The following is a 17211-nucleotide window of genomic DNA, read 5'->3' as shown; positions in this document are numbered from 1 at the left end:
ATGACACCAAGGATAAGAAACTACTCTTTATTTTAAACAACTTCATAAAATTATTTTCACACGTCCCCACTTCTTGCCTTTCATCCTCTTAGTTGAAAAGTCTTGAGAGAGGTGAAAGAAAAATCACAGAGGATAAACTTTGCAGCACTAACAAAGTGCTTCCCTCAAGTATAGCTACCCATTTCCGCAAACTGGCATTCTGCAGAACAATCTTCCAAAAAGTGTTGCTAGGTTTTCATGGGATAAGGGATTGGAGGTTAAGACGTCCATGCTCAAATAGCGTGGGAAACGGTAGATTAAGGTTAGTTTTCTTTACTGTAACAGGAATTTTCAGAGTCCTTAATATTCTAAGGTGGGTTGATCTTCAAGAGGAGAAAAGGGATATGGAATACTCCCTAAGCTTTTTGAGCACTCTTTTTTTCACAGAACACATCAGAAGCAGTTTGAAGTGTGCGGTAATCTCAAATTTTTGAGATGGAAGTTAGAAAGCCTGATCTCTTCGCATTTTTCCTCCCATTCTTTGCTAATGCCAGCAATAGAGGGACTCTAGAATCCACACCACTAGTCATATTTAGAAAGGGCAGGTTCATCAAGGATGGAATGGAAAGAACTAACTACCTCCTCCTATTTTTCTTTAAACCGCCCCCACCCCATCTAAGTTAAGCAATATGTACACTTCCTCCCTTAAGCAATCTAATCGGGTGCTAGTTCCCTCCTTTCGTGACAGAGCAACAAATTCATCACTACCTGAGGAGACAAAAAAAAGTGCTACCAAGGCAAGATGGTGGGCTGCCCGAATTTGTCTAATAATAGCTAAGACACCACAGAAAGCAACACAAAGAGGAGGACAGCCTCAAGAAATTATGTGGACACATCATCCAAGCAATACTTCTCCAAGCACTGGTCAAATCCCCACCAGCACAACTGAGAAAGCATTTATGTGAATACCTTAGGTCTGGGTACTGGCCCCTTGGCTTGAGATGTGGGTAGATTTTCCTGAGAAAGGCATCTGCCTTAGACTCTATCTCATTGGTTTAGTTTGTTTAGTCTCTTCCGGGCCTGGGCACAGTTCTGCCACTGACCTGCAGCAAACTCCTGATTCCTAAAACACTCTGACCACATCAAAGGGTTGTAAAATAATCTCCGTGGTTATTAGCTAATTAAACTTGCATTCAACACCATATGCTAATAGGATGAGGCAAAGGATAAGATTCCTATCTTGGATCTTTCCAAGCAGGGCATGTTAGACGGTGACAAGAGAAGGATTAGTTTCTAGCTGGATCTGAGCTCAGGCTTGGGCGTGGAGGGAACTGGTTTGGAAGTGTGAGGGGTTCCCTGAGCTCTGGTGCAAACTACAAGGGTTTCACTCAAGGAAGGGTATGATGTGGGCATAAAACCATGCTTCAGACAGTTGAAGATGGTCCCCTTCGAGAGCCAGGAACACCAGCTGTCCTGCGTTGTCCATTGCCTTTAGCCCCAGGCGGTCCTGCAGAGAGAAAGGCCATAATTAATCAAGAGGCTTAATGAAAAGCTTCATAGTGAAATCATAAAGAAAGTTAACTTGAGATATATTCTCAAAATGCAGTCCTTTCTCTTGAGTATTAAAATTTAGATGTATTGTTGAAAATGCCAAAAAGGATACTTGCCTCCAGTTTTTTTCCTATGCATTAAAAATGTATGTGCAATTGAGGTTATTCTATACAGTTTTATATTCTGCTTTCTGAAATGTTTCCCAAAGCTTCTGGAGGACCACCTATGAGTGGGCAAGCCATGGACAAAACTGCCTCAAAATGTCAAGTTAAGTGGGACTGAGCTAAAGACAAGAGAACATTAGCTAGATAACTTACAACAGATCCAACCCTTAGATGACAAAACTCAGACACTTTCATATCCTGCAGCTGAACATGTCATGACCCACAGCTGGGGTGCTGACAAACAAGTATGGATGGGAAGAGGAGCAGTTATGATGGTGCCTGCCAACATGTTGCTTCTGCTGTAGCTACCATCAGTTTGAGTTCCTGACAAGTTCTTAGTTGTAATATCCAAAACTCTTAACAGATCCTAGCTTCCCCGTCCTTTTACCTCACCCAAGATGGGGCACCAGATGCAGGAAAAAAGCCAAGAGATGACAATTGGCCTCTTAAATTACTTGGAGGAATTTGAATAGACAGAAGGCAAGTGGTTCAGATGTAACACTTCTGCATTTCGGGGAGAGTATCTCCCAAGATAAAAGCCTTAAGGGTACGGAAGGGCTCAGAACTGGAGGTGGTGAAATGCTGCCACCTGTGCTTGAGAAACAGGATCTACTGCTGAACAAAATTCACAGCTCTGTTCCTCAGTCTCCTGCAGGAGGAGCTCCCCGTGTCAGTGCCTGATTTAAAAACAGGACTTGCGCATCTGTTGTTTTAAAGTAACAGCCCTCTATGTTTCTGTCACGCGTGGGGGCTTTGTAGTGGACTACACCTCAGCAAAGGAAGCTGGTTCTAAACCTTATTATCAGAAGGAAGGAGTCAGAGATGATGTGTCCCTTGTACATGCCTGAAAACATATGACGTACAGGTCCTTCAACCTTCAGGATGTAGGCTTCGGTAAACCAATGCCTCATAAGCTAGTGCAACAATCAACAGCCTAACAAGCCTCGTCCACATCAGACACGAGTCAGACGCTTCTTGAGCACCTGCTGTGCTGGGGTGTACAAGACAAGGTGTGTCACCAAAGCACCTAGCAGCTTCCGGAAGCAGGAGCTGAAAAGGACTGCGCCTCTCTTCCCGTTACCTGCGTGTACAGGGTGCTCTCCTGTAAGGGAATGGTTTCCTTGGCTTGGCCACTTCTGTAAAATCCAAACCACTGCAGGAGAGAAGGAAGAAATGAGGTCAGATCAGACACATGGCGCATATACTGCCAAACTGGTTTAAGACTGGCTAGTAGCTAAGACTACCAACAAACTGAACACCCTAACACTGCAGCAAGGAGGGAAAACAGCGTGTCCTGAGTCATCTCTTCTTAAGGGTGGGTCCTGAGGTATGAGTTAATCATTCCAAAGAGCTTTCCAACTCCCCAGAATTGCTGCTTCCTACAATTATTGAGCACCTACTCTGTGAAAATCCTTGTGCTGAAGTCTAAATATTCAAAGATGAATATGTATACAGTCCCTGTTTTCAAGAAGCTCTAGTCCAATGCACAGAAACAACTAACTGTTCAGCATGGGGGTCAGCAAACTTCCATAAAGACCAAATACAAAATATTTTAGATTTAAGGGCCACGTGGTTGCAGCTACTAAATGCTGCCATTGTAATGCAAAAACTGCCACAGGCAATATTTCTGAAATGAATATGGCTGCATTCTAATGAAACCTTATTTATAGACATTGACATTTGAATTTCATGTAATTTTCACATCATCAAATATTCTTTTGACTTTTTTCTACCATTTACAAATAATAAAAACCATTTTTAGTTTGTGGGCCATACAAATGCATGTGGCAGGCTGGATTCGGCCCACAGGTGTAGTTTGCTAGTCCCTGGTGCTCTGACACAATGTGATGAATGCTGATAGAACAGAGGCTGATGATTCTTTAAAAGAGGGAGCAAAGGCAATTCCCTGGCGGCGCAGTGGTTAGCACTCTGCGCTTCCACTGCAGGGGCCGTGGGTTCGATCCCTAGTCTGAGAACTAAGATCACGCGTGCTGTGCGGCACGACCGAAAAAAAAGCAGGTGGGTGGTAGCAAATTCTGCTTGGAAGAGGGGTGGCATCCTGGATGGAGGAAGTGACATTTGAGATTGGCCTTGACAGCTGAATAGAAGCTTGTCAGGCGGAGAAGCCCACAGAAGGGCGTTTTAGAGACTGAAAAGCATGAACAAGGAACACAGACACACAAAAGAAAAAGCACATGCCAGGCCCGGGGCATTTCAAGTAATACAGTATGGCTTGATGAGAGAGGATATGAAGTGGTCATGAAGTTAAGATTAAGTTGGAAAGACAGGTTGAAGACAGGTCAAGGCAGACCTTGAATGTGAACCTCAGGAATTTATAGACTTTGGACTCGTAGTTCTGAATGTTTTTTGGATCACGGATCTCTGAAAATCTGGTAAAAATTATAGACCCTTCCTCAGAGGGTGCAACTACAGTTGACCCTTGAACCACACGGGTTTGAACTGCTCCGGTCCACTTATACGTGGATTTTTTTCCAATACTGTGGATGCTGAGGGCCGACTATAAGTCATATGTAGATTTTTGCCTGTGTGAAGGGTCAGCGTCCTAACCCCCACGTTTTTCAAGGGTCAACTAAGTTTGCACACAATTTGGGGCGGTTGGGGGGCTACAACCCTCAGTGTCCCATTTGTAGACCTCAGAACCCCTGCTCTACACAAAGGTGGGTGAAAGGGACAGTTTTACCCAGCAGGCAGCTGTGGGCTTTTATTCGTTTGTTTCTTGTCTTTTTTTAGTTTCGCCGCACTCGGTCTTTGTTGCGGCGCATGGGCTCTTCATTGCGGGCTTCTCTCTAGTTGCGGTGTGCAGGTTTCTCTAGTTGTGGCACGTGGGCTCCAGGGCACATGGGATCAGTAGTTGCGGTGTGCAGGCTTCTCTCTAGTTGCGGTGCACAGGTTTAGTTTCCCTGCGGCATGTGGGATCTTAGTTCCCCAACCAGGGATCAAACCTGCGTCCCTTGCATTGGAAGGCGGATTCTTAACCACTGGACCACCAGGGAAGTCATGCAGCTGTGTTTTAATGCCATTTATTCTGATGGTCTCCTGGCATGTTGTGGCCTAAGCAGCATCTCACCTCAGAATCCACGGGGTCCACAATGGAATCGTTGAGGAATTTCACCATCACAAACTTCTTCAGGGCCATCAGGTTTTTCTTGTAGGACTCATTGACACCCTGGAGAAAAGGCGAACAGTAAGTACCTCAGGGACACTACCATCAGGTTATAGGTGGGGAATTAAAACCTTTCAGTACTCTGGTCTCCCTGACCCTGGGCCACCATGTTTCTTCTCCATGGTATGGGCTGCTTTTCTAGCTTCCTTCCCAGAATATACCAGGTACAGCCTTTTCTTACCATCCTATCTGACTGACAGTGCTCCCACCAACCATGGCATACTGGTGCCACCATGAATCCGTCACTGCACTCCAAAGGCCCCCATCACATAGGTTCAAGGCTTCTAGCCAGAGAAAGCCAAGGCAAAATAAGAAACTACAAACTCGGAGTGGTTCTGCTATACTATTCTATTCCCACCGCCCCCCTTCAAATTCTGTTTTTGTTTGTTTTAAACCTCCGGATAAGCCCAATATAAATTGAGCCATCTAGTTTACCAGAATCTCCCAAAGCATGCTCATCTTTGGGACACACTCAGTCCCCTCTGCAGTCTCTCTTCTAAGTAAATTACTCTTCTGAGAAAATACGACCCAAAAAGGATCCACTAGAAAGGCTTCCCTCAGTAAGGCAGCAGCTGAAGTTCCATGTAAGCCAGCCAGCACCTACTGAGCTCACCCTGCTGCTTCAACACTGGGAAAGAGGAAGAACCTACAGGAAGAAAGCCACATGAATTTCAGCCTCCCTAAAAGGAACTGAATCTCATAAGCACCGCCTCCCAAAAGACAGAACTTCTTGTTTCCTGGGATATTCTGCCTGGGATATTCTGAATAAACGGTCACTGCTAATCTGTTTATAATGCCCCGAACAGGAAAATGAATGCACATCTGTGGTAGCCTGGGCTGGGTGCTTACTCTCTCCTGATTGATATCTGCCAAGAAGATGCTGTGGTTGCGGTACATGTCCTCCTTTATGGGGTCGTGCCAGTATTCTGCTTGCACCAGGCTGTGGGAGGAAAAGAAAGAAAGGTGACCAAGCTGCACTTCGGTCAGCACTCCCGGGGCATGCCCCTGTGCACAGGCCACCAAGAGACTTCAAAGGGACAAAGGACCAGAGCCTTCGGTTCCCTCTGCCTGATCCATTTTTTCTTAGCATCTCCTATGCTCCTTCTTGTCGTTGAGATCCCAGCTTAAATATCTTTTCTTCAAAGACCGTTCTGTCCAAAGTAGGCACCTCCTCCATTACTGTCCATTGCTGCCCCCTGTTTCTTTCTGCCACGGGCTTAGCACTGTTATCTAGTGCATCTGTTTACTTGGAGACCCCCTTTCCCCAAGTAAACAGAGTATGTTACCCTAAATGTCTTATTTACAAGAGCATGTTACCCTAATTGTCTTATTCTCCACTGTATCTGCAAGACTTACAATGGGGCCTGGCAAACAGTAATAGTTCAGTAATTGATTAAATTATGAACAAAGTATTTTAAGTGCGACTAAAACTTAGAGACAACACAACCACTGCAATACTTATAAATAAAGGAAAGAGAAAGCTAAAGTTGAATAAATATTTTCAACACAGCACCACTAGTGGTACCAGCCCAACCCTGCCTACTAACTACGAGCTGAGCGCTGCACTGAGAGCTTCACACTCCATTGGTCTAATCCTCACAGCAACCCTGCAGGAAAACACTATTAGCCTCGTGCTGGAGGTGAGAAGTAGGCTCAAGGACATCCAAGGCCACACAGCTGGACAGTGTAGCGCTGAGCCTCTCCAACAACCCCCTAGAGAGAGAATATGGAAGGCCATGTCTTTTATTTTCCCTTCACATTTGATTGCTACTTCCAGGTTCAGTAGAGAATTCTACATTGGAAATCATTTTTTCTCAGAAGCCAAAGGTACTGCACCACTGCCTTCTAGCTAGTAGTTTTGCTGTCAGGGAGTCAGTGTGCGGCCTCACGGGGCTCTGCCCTTTACCCCCAGTGTTCTGACACTTCACGGGAATATACCTGGATGTGGGTCTTTTTTCACCCCTGACTACTTGGTGAGCCCTTTCGATGTAGAAACTCATGTCCCATAGTTCTGAGAAGTGTTCTCATATTACTTCTTTGATAATTCCAATCCACTCTTTCCTCTGTTCTCTTTTTGAAACTCCGATCAGGCAGGTATTGAATTTCTTGAACGGCTTCTCTAATTTTACCCGTTCCCCCCTTTTTTCTACCTCATTGAGATTTTGTTCTAATTTCCAAGAAATGTCTTCAACTTTATATTCCCATACCGCTAACACATTTTTGTTCTGGTTATCTTATTTTTAGCTTCCAGGATCTCTTTCTCTCGGATGACTGGTTTTACTTGCATTCTCTTCTAGCAGATGATAGGTTTTATTTGCATTCTCTTCTAGCATCATGGATGATCTCTTATCTCTGAAGATAATAATACAGGCTTTTTTTTTTTTTTCCTTAAGGTTTTCTTCAGCTCCTTGAATTGCCATCTGTTTCTTCCAAGTTACCTTTTGCTTGTTTTGGTCTTTCATTTTGGAAGCTTTCCCCAGATGTCTGACTGGGGGTCCTTGGCTCACTGTTCATATTTAAAGAAGCTGACTGAAAGTTCTTCACGCAAGAACAGAGCTTATCTACTGGTGGCTTGACTACGTCCTAACTTCTTAAAGGATTCCAAAACATGAACCTATAGGTCTTTTCTCTGGGACCAATCAGTGTTTTCAGAGAGGGATCCGTCAAACTTCTGCCTAGCAGGTAATAAGCCTGGCTGCTATCATTCTAGGAGCAGAATGGGATGGGGTGGGTTTTCAATATGGTGTCTTACCACTGTTAGGTGCTTGTTATCTCGAAGTCTGGTACTACTTTTTTTTTTTTTAATTAATTTTTTTTGTTTTGTGGCCATGTGACACGGCATGCGGGGTCTTAGTTCTCCGACCAGGGATCAAACCCATACCCCCTGCAGTAGAAGCATGGAGTCCTAACCACTGGACGGCCAGGGAATTCCCCTGGTACTTTTTTTTTTTTTTTTTTTTGCGGTACGCGGGCCTCTCACTGTTGTGGCCTCTCCCGTTGCGGAGCACAGGCTCCGGACGTGCAGGCTCAGTGTCCATGGCTCATGGGCCCAGCCACTCCGCGGCATGTGGGATCTTCCTGGACCAGGGCACGAACCCGTGTCCCCTGCATCGGCAGGCGGACTCTCAACCACTGCGCCACCAGGGAAGCTCCCCTGGTACTTCTTTAGTCAAACTGCTCCAGAAAATAAATTTGGCTTCTCTTGTCAGGGTGGAGGAGGAGCAGTCACTTGGACGTGCATTTCAGGGAACTAAGGAGTTTGATCATTGTTTATATAGATTTTCAACAAAAAGTCCCATGCACTTACTCTACCTTCCAAGGTATCTTAGGCATCTAATTCCTGAGTCTTTCTGGGACTGTAAAAAGTGAAGCTGGTTCCTTCTTGTCAGTGTATCCCTCCACAGACATAAAGGTTTCAGAATTTTCTGCTCTACTAAAACAGTTATCACTCATTAATTTGCTTTCTGTCTTTAAAAAAAAATGTTGACGTCTTTTACTATCTCTTCTCTCCTCTCCTGTTCTCTTTGCCCTTGTGGGTTTATCACTTTTTATTCTTTGGCTACCAGTTTATTAAAGGTTAAGAAGGAAGTGAAGATAAACACATCCATGTACCACTTTTAATCAGTATTCAGGTGTCACTGTCCCCCCACCCCCCAGCTGACTGCTCCTCTACAGTCAATAATAATCCCAATTGTGTTTGGTTCACCAAAGAAGGAAACACAAAGAAAGAAAAGGGTGGATTCTTTCTGAGGCATCTGGGCAATAGTTAGAAAAATAAAGAGTAAAGAATAAAGAACAATGTAGCTTAAACAGATCATACATACCCATGAGAACAGAGAATATTTGGACATAAATAACCAAGCTGTGACTAGTCAAACCAGGGAAGGGGTAAAGCTTAGCAGTGGTTTGAGTTGCCTGAGTGGGTAGGAGGTGGAGATATAAAGTCTCTTAGTTTCCTTCACTGACCATCAGGTGGCACTGTTGACCCAAGACAGCTTTGTGGCTACATGTGTAGTCAGCCAATGGGTAGGAAAGGAAAAGAGAGCTAGCTGCAGGTCTTTTCTACAGGCCAGTCATTCACAAGGCTGTACCCTTGGACAGGCCTTCAAGGAAGTGTTGTACTGAAAAGCTGCTATCAAACAAGAATCATACACTTGGAAGACCCATAGGATAGATACCAAAACCATACAAGTTAATCCCAAATCTCAGTTATCACCCAGAATACTCCAGACCTACTGAATTCAAATTTCTAGGGATGGAGCCCTAGAATTCATTTTTAATGAATTTCCCAGGGGGTCTGATGTATAATTTAAGTTTGGAAACAACTGAAGGAGAACACACTCTGAAAGTGATCTTGTATATTTTTAAATACCCAAACACAGGTAGCTAAGGACATTGACATAGGAAGCTAACCCCTCATTGCTGACAACAGAAAGAATCTGTCCTCCAAATATTAACAGCAATTCCTTGAGCCTACTACTTTCTAAAGGCTTTTTTGGTTTTATTTTTACAGATGAAAATGTAATGTTGTGGGGACTTCCCTAGTGGTCCAGCGGTTAAGACTCTGCACTTCCATTGCTGGGGACCAGGGTTCAATCCCTGGTTGGGGAACTAAGATCCCATACGCCTCGTGGCATGGCCGAAAAGTAAAAAAAAAAAAAAAAATTGTTGTAATTACAGTCTTCTTTTATAGAAAAAATGTCTTCCTTTCCTTTAAATTAATATTAGAGCAGTTTTAGGTTTACAATAAAATGAAGCAGGTAGTACAGACATATTTACAATAAATATCTCATTTGAAAATCACTAGCAACTACTCCTAGAATCACGGTTAGCATGAAAGTGAGCATGATATTTTCATTAGTGACAGTTCTGTATCCTTTTCAGCTAACCATACATACCGTTCTTGTATAGCTTTGTTGTAAGCTCCAGCATTCAGTGTTTTTCTGATCAAGTCACAGATGTGAGAGCTCTCTCCTGGGCACCGAGGGAGTCCAAAAACACCTATAGTAGTAGAAGACAAACATCCATGCCTTCAGTAGTCATGTACTGAATACCTACTATGTGCAGGGCATTGCAAGAAACAAAACCAGAACTAGACCCTGATCTTGTTCATTTATTCCTCAAGAAAATAATGTTTTGAGAATTAATACTATAACCAGCTTCCTCCTGGTGTTCCCACACTCTTTTCTGCCTCAGGACCTTTGCATCTGCTTCTCTCTGGAGTATGTATTTCTCTTACTCTTCAATGGCTGGACTCATTCTCATCTCTTGGGTCTTGGTTTAGAGAAGTCACACCTGAGTGCCCTAACTCAAGCAGTGCCCGACCCCAGTTCCTTCCCCTCCCCCAATTATACTTGCATCCTCATCATCCTCATTAATAACATTTTGGGGGATACCAGACATACCAGTTCTAAGCATATATTGGCAATAATTAATTTAATCCTCATAACCACCCTGTAGAGTAGAATCATTTGCACCATACTACAGATAGGAAACTTTTTTTTTCCTTTTTTAAGGAAACTTTCAAACAGAGAGGTTAGATACCTTGTCCAAGGTTAGACAGTAAGTGATGGAGCCAGGATATGAACACAGGCAGTTTGGCTCCAGAGCTCACACCTTTCACCAATACAGCCACCATTCTTCCTATTATCCTATTTTTCTTTCTTTATCATAGTTACCATTATCTGTATTTATTTTGTTTACCTATTTCATGTCTATTCTCCCCCCGGCACTAGAATGGAAGTTCCATGAAGGCAGAAACCTTGTCTGTCTTGTTTCTAGGTTTTTAATAACTATTTGTAGAATCAATGAATGAATGATAAAGCTGTTCCTACCAACTTGCATTTAAATAATACGTGTACTTTAAAAAAGTATCTTCCTACCTATTATTTCATTTCATCCTCTGAAAAATTCCCACAAGATGGGCAGGGTCTTATTTTAGTTTCCCTCGTCTGTGAAACAGACCTACGATACCGAATTACTTGTCCATCAGTAACCGTTAATTGGGTGAAGCCAGTTTCCTGATTATAAGGAGAATCCGTCTGTTCCTACACCCTACCAGCTAACAGCTATATCCATCAGAAGAGAGATAACGTTCTATCCCAAAGACACATCTTCCCCCAAAAGTAAATAATTCTGTCTAAATAGCAAACCTGTTGTTTTTTGAAAGATTTAATCTCTACTGTTAATTATAAAATTAACAAAAAGCCTAGACACTATTCTTTGCCTAAGTCTAAATTCAGTAGGACATCACCCATGTCAGAAAACAGGAAAGGTTGTTGGGGGACTTCCCTGGAGGCACGGTGGTTAAGAATCCGCCTGCCAGTGCAGGGGACACGGGTTCGAGTCCTGGTCCGGGAATATCCCACATGCCGCGGAGCAACTAAGCCCGTGCGCCACAACTACTGAGCCTGCGCTCTACAGCCTGCGAGCCACAACTACTGAGCCCACACGCCACAACTACTGAGACAGCATGCCGCAACTACTGAAGCCCACGTGCCTAGAGCCCGTGCTCCGCAACAAGAGAAGCCACCACAATGAGGAGCCTGCGCACTGCAACAAAGAGTAGCACTGCTCGCCGCAACTAGAAAAAAGCCCACACAGCAACGAAGACCCAATGCAGCCAAAAACAAACAAACAAACAAATAAATAAATTTTTTAAAGAAAAAAAAAGGAAAGGTTGTTGGACTTTCCTAACTCCCAAACCACCACCTGTTACGTGGCTGCAACCACCTCACCTCCATGAAATCATGTCAATTAAATTAGAGAGAAGTAGGTGGTAACCTAATGATTCACCTGTGTTCCAGGCCTCTGGAATCCTATTTCATCACCTCTCCTGGCTAATTTACTATAAATTAGAAAAACAGGATTTTTGCAAGGATGGCTGACTTCTTGTACAAATAGAGCTGCTAGAATTTTTTAGGCAAAGGGGACAAAGTTACCTTGATGTTGTCCCCCAACTGATATGAGATTGATCATAGGAGGTGATGGGCATCTCTGAGCCACTGCCCTCCTGGAGAAAAAAAAGGATTATCAGTTCCAACTGTCAGATGGAAATGTATCATCAACAATTAACTTCCCAGGGCTTCCCTGGTGGCGCAGTGGTTGAGAATCTGCCTGCTAATGCAGGGGACACGGGTTCGAGCCCTGGTCTGGGAGGATCCCACATGCCGTGGAGCAACTAGGCCCGTGAGCCACAACTACTGAGCCTGCATGTCTGGAGCCTGTGCTCCGCAACAAGAGAGGCCACGATAGTGAGAGGCCCGCGCACCGCGACGAAGAGTGGTCCCCGCTTGCCACAACTAGAGAAAGCCCTCGCACAGAAATGAAGACCCAACACAGCAAAAATAAAGTAATTAATTAATAAACTCCTACGCCCAACATCTTCAAAAAAAAAAAAAAAAAAGAAAACCACAGCTTTTCTCCTTTAAAAAAAGACAAAAACAATTAGCTTTCCAGATTAAGCTACTTAATCCTCTGTGGCTCCCCAAAGCCACAAAGTTTCAGGACTTTCCTCTGATACAACCAAACAAATCTTTATTCCTTCACAGAAAATAAGTTAAGCTCCATAGAACTTCTTCCATGGGGATATTTTAGAAGAGTTTCCCTTCCAAAATAGGTGAAGATTCCAAAAGAACTGAATGGGTAGATCTATCTGAATCAAAGGGAAAAAAAATCAGTTCCATGTAAGTGATATAACAAAAAGGGACTTACAGAAATTGGCCTCCCTGGGAGAATCCCATAGCATTGTAGCCTTGCTGCAATTTAGGATCCTTAGCAAGAATCTGACACACCGTTGTTACTTGGGAGTTGACATTCAAAAAGAAGCTGTTCTCCACATCCTAAAAGAAGAGCCACGAGAAGTGAAAGGATGGGGCTGAAAACTATCACTGGCACCTTCTCTAAGAGCAAACTTGTTTAGGTTGGTACCCTCACAGAAGCCACTCAAGAACTAAAGTATCACTGTATGATCTGCTGCTAAAAATACAAGGTTAAGCATCTTAATCGTATATTCTATGAAATCAGTCAGCAAACCTTCAAAGGAACAGAGCCGTGAGGGGCCTCACCTCTACCAGGGTCTTCCCAATCTCTAAAGACAAGACGTAAATTCCAGGTATTTTCTTCTCGACCATTTTCTTAACAGCGCCCATGCTTAAGGGATTACAACAGCTGTCTCCTAGAAAACAAAGGCAATCGTGGAAACTCATGAGTAAAAAAAACATTATTTTTTTAAAAAAACTTCTGTGCTTTAAAGGCATTAATGAAAATGTGAAAAGACAACATACAGAATGGGAGAAAATACTTGCAAAACATATACTTGATAAGGGTTTAATACGTGGAATATACAAAGAACTCTACAACTCCACAACAAGAAGACAATCTAATTAAAATGGGAAAAGGACATGAACAGACATCTCTCCAAAGAAGACACACAAATGGCCAACAAGCACATGAAAATATGTTCAACATCAGTGGTCATTAAGGAAATGCAAATCAAAATCACAATGAGATACCACTGCACAACTAGTAGGATGGCTTTAATTTTTTTTTAAATTAATTCATTTAAAAATGGAAAATAACACGTGTTGACAAAGATAGGGAGAAATAGGAACCCTTTACATTGCTGGTGGAAATGTAATATGGTGCAGCCACCATGAAAACAATTTGATGGTTCCTCAAAAATTTAAACATACAATGACCATATGACACATCAGTTTCACTTCTGGATACATACCCAAGAGATGTGAAAACGTTATGTCCCTACAGAGATTTGTAGAAGACTAAAGCAGCATTATTTGTAATAGCTAAAAGGTGGAAAACACCCAAATGTCCATCAATGGATGACTGGATAAACAATTGTGGTACATATATACAATAAAATATTATTCCACCATAAAAAGGAACAAAGTATTGACACATGCTACAATGTGGATGAACCTCGAAAACATTATTATAAGTGAAATAAGCCAGAGACAAAAGGTAACATATCGTATAATTCCTTTTATATGATACATCCAGAGTAGGCAAATCCATTGAAACAGAAAGCAGGCTGAACATTTCCTGGGGATGATGGGAAGTGGGGGATGAAGAGTGATTCCTTAATGGGTACAGGTATTTTCTGGGGTGATGAAAAAGTTTTTTGTTTTTTTTTTCCAGGAAATGAGTTGATTTATTTATTTTTCTTTTTAATTAATTTTTTTTGATGAAAAAGTTTTGAAACTAGAGAGAAGTGGTGATTGCACAACGTGAATACACTAAATGTCACTGAATTGTATACTTTGACATGGTTAATTGTATGTTATATGAATTTCACCTCAGCAACAACAAAAAGAGAGTTCAGCTCATGTTCATCAGGTAATAACAAACTTCAAAAGCCCACACAATATAATGGGGACACCAAATTCACAACTGAAAATAAGCAGGGGTGCAGATTCCCTTATCATCTAGAACATTTGGGGTTAATAGACTCAAAAACACTTTGGAATCTGATTTCTCTTTAGGGCCAGGACTACAGTAAGACAAGTAAAGCGCCTAGGACACAAAATTTAAGGAGGTGCTAACTCTTGCGTTCATGTAAGTGCTGGCCTTGAACTTACATTTTGCTTTTTTTTTTTTTCCTGTTTCAAGGAACCAGAACTAAGAATAGGAAGCAAAGTGGCCGCTGAGTGGGAGAACTGGGCTGAGATCATTTTCCATTTTGAATTTAATCATCCCATTTTCAACCTGAGAATAAGCTTAAGAATTTGTTTTTAAAGAAGGAAAAGGCCTCAAGCATCTTTGATTTCTTGCACTAAACTATAATTGTGGGTTACTTAACTGCCTCCCATACGGAGTGACTGTGCTCTGGGAGGGCACGGAGCTCCCCTGTTCTCCTTTAACTCCACTGTAGTAGCCCCAGGCCCTGGCACAGAGCCTTGAAAGAACTGTCTCTATTTACTGACTCTAATTCCACTCTGAACATTTTCCTTTAAGCCATTTCAAAAAGGCTCTCACTCTCACCACTCCCCTAAAAGTGCTTTTGTCAAGGTCATTAGTGATCTTCCTATTCCTAAATCCAATAACCAATTCTCAGCCCTCATCTTATTGGACCTGTCATCAACATCTCACAGTTTTTTACTCCCTTCCTCTTGAAACATTTTCACGTGGCTTCCAGGACTCTGCCCTCTCCTGACTCTACCGCCTCCCTAGTCGTTCCATCACTGTCTCCTTTGCTAATTCCTCCCCATCTCCTCAACCTCCAGACCTGACTGCTTCAGGTCTCGGTCTTTAGACCTCTTCCCTCCTCTGTGTACACTCACTCCCTAGGTGATCTCGCCCAGTTCCATGGCTTTAAATGCCAGCCATATGCCAAAGGCTCCCAACTTTAATCTCCAGCCTGTATCTGTCTTGGACTCCACACTCCAAATGCCTCTACATCTCCTGGATGTGTAACAAACAACTCAAATTTAGTAAGTCCAAAAGCAGACTCTTGGTTTTCATCCCAAATTTGCTCACCCTACAGGCTTCCGCATTTTGGTAAAATGACAACGTCATCCTTCTCACTGTCCAGGCCAAAAGCCATGGAATCATCCTTGACTCCTTTCTCATCCCACATCTAACCTGTTATCAAATCCCGTTGGTTCCATCTTCAAACTATATCCAAACTTTGACCACTTCTCAACATCTCCTCTATTACTAAACTGTTTCAAGTTACCATCACCTCTTGTTTAGATTACTGCAAAAGCTTCCTAACTTTTCTCCTTGCAAAGATCCACGACCCCCTACAATCTATTCTCAATATAGCAACTAGAGTGCTTTTAAAGTGCAAATCAGACCATGTCACTCATCTGCTCAAAACCCACGAGAACTTCCCATCTCATTCTAGCCAAAGTTCCTACAGTAGCCTTAGTAGGCCCAACAACATCAGCAGGCCACCCCCATCCCCCTCCCATCTCTGAACTAAACACCTATTTTCTTCCAGCTACAATGACCTGAATGCTGTTCCTTGAACATACCACCATACCTGACATACTTCTGCCTCATGGCCTTTGCATCTGCTGTTTCTTCCACCAGATATTCACACAGCATCTTCCCTCATCGACTTCAGGTCTTTGTTCAGGTGTCACTTTCTCAGTGAATCCTTTCCTGACCTTGCTCTATAAAACTGCAAGCCCCCACTTGCAGTCTCTATCCCCCTCTCTGCTTTATTTTTCTCCATTGCGCATATCACCATTTAACATATTATATTACATTATATTATTATATTATATTATAGTCTGTCTCTCCCACTGGAAAGTTCTAAAAGAGCAAAGAATTTAGTCTATTTCGTTCACTGCTGTATCCTCAGCATCCAGTAGGTATTCAATAACTATGTGTCAAATGAACTACTGGTGCCTAACAAATCTCTTCAATGTGTGAATGAACAAAAGGATGGATGCCCCGGTCATGCAGCCACAGCCCAGCCTTCCCCGAGCAAGCGTCTGATGCTGCACCCGGACGCCGCTGCCATGGGGATTAAACCAGGACACCACGCAAAACCCTACCGCAGTGCACACCGCTCTGTGAGCGCTCACCAAAAGACAGCTCCTTCCGCATCTCCCTTTCCCATGCAGAGTAACACCCAAATCCTAAACCGTGGGGACTGCCGGGTGCTGTGTGACCACGGTCCTCGCCCTCCACACTTGCACTTTGCAGAAGCGAACACAGGTTTGGAGAGGGAAGGAGTCGCCAAAACCTTTTGACTCTCTTCTCACTCCCTCCTTCACTTACCCATCCCATGCCAGATCACCAGAGGCAGCGGGGCCGGCGGGTCAAGATGCCCCAGCGCCAGGGAAGCGCAGGACCCCGGCAGGAAAGCGAGAGCCAAGAGCCACAACGAACTGGACGACGCCATCTTGATTCAATCACATGACCGCGCTCCCCTCTCCTGGGCCTGGCGCGGGAGGGGCTGGGCCGCAGCCTCCGCATCTCCGCATGGGAAGCTGCGCGGACTAGTGTCTGTCCTGGAGTGTTACCCTACCGAACAGACCGCCCGCAGGAATCAAACGCAAGCCAACATTTATTCAGCGCTTCCTACGCATCAAACACTATTCTAAGCGCTTTACATCTGGTATCTGATTTAATCCTCGTAACAACGCCGAATACACTTCTCCCCATTTTATGGGTCGGGACACTGAGGCGCTGAGCATTTGGGTTTGGAACCAAGTTCACAGAGAGTAAATTGGCGGATCCAAAGTCTTTGCTCTTAACCTCTGCATTGCACTGCCTTTGGAAGAAAAGTACTTTGTGGAAGGAAGAAAAGAAGGAAGGACTCAGCTCTCTATCAGAAATTGAAGGGGAGGGATAATTTCCAGG

At 43.4% G+C, this 17211-nt stretch overlaps 1 protein-coding gene across 1 annotated transcript; it reads right to left on the bottom strand.

Annotated features, from left to right (window-relative positions):
* Positions 1 to 12: 12 nt before the first annotated feature.
* On the bottom strand, positions 13 to 16785 carry PPT1 (palmitoyl-protein thioesterase 1). Its single transcript, XM_030868125.2, has 9 exons — positions 16627 to 16785; positions 12945 to 13054; positions 12592 to 12719; positions 11820 to 11890; positions 9777 to 9879; positions 5728 to 5818; positions 4783 to 4881; positions 2776 to 2847; positions 13 to 1486 (listed from the first exon to the last, which is right to left on the bottom strand). The coding sequence occupies exons 1-9, from the start codon at positions 16748 to 16750 to the stop codon at positions 1364 to 1366; spliced, it is 921 nt and encodes a 306-aa protein (XP_030723985.1). The 5' UTR covers positions 16751 to 16785; the 3' UTR covers positions 13 to 1363.
* Between the last annotated feature and the right edge of the window lie 426 nt (positions 16786 to 17211).

This window comes from Globicephala melas, chromosome 1 (assembly GCF_963455315.2).
Source record: "Globicephala melas chromosome 1, mGloMel1.2, whole genome shotgun sequence".
Taxonomy (NCBI): domain Eukaryota; kingdom Metazoa; phylum Chordata; class Mammalia; order Artiodactyla; family Delphinidae; genus Globicephala; species Globicephala melas.
Note: the sequence above shows the minus strand (reverse complement) of the source record. Positions and strands in the feature narration are given on the sequence as shown.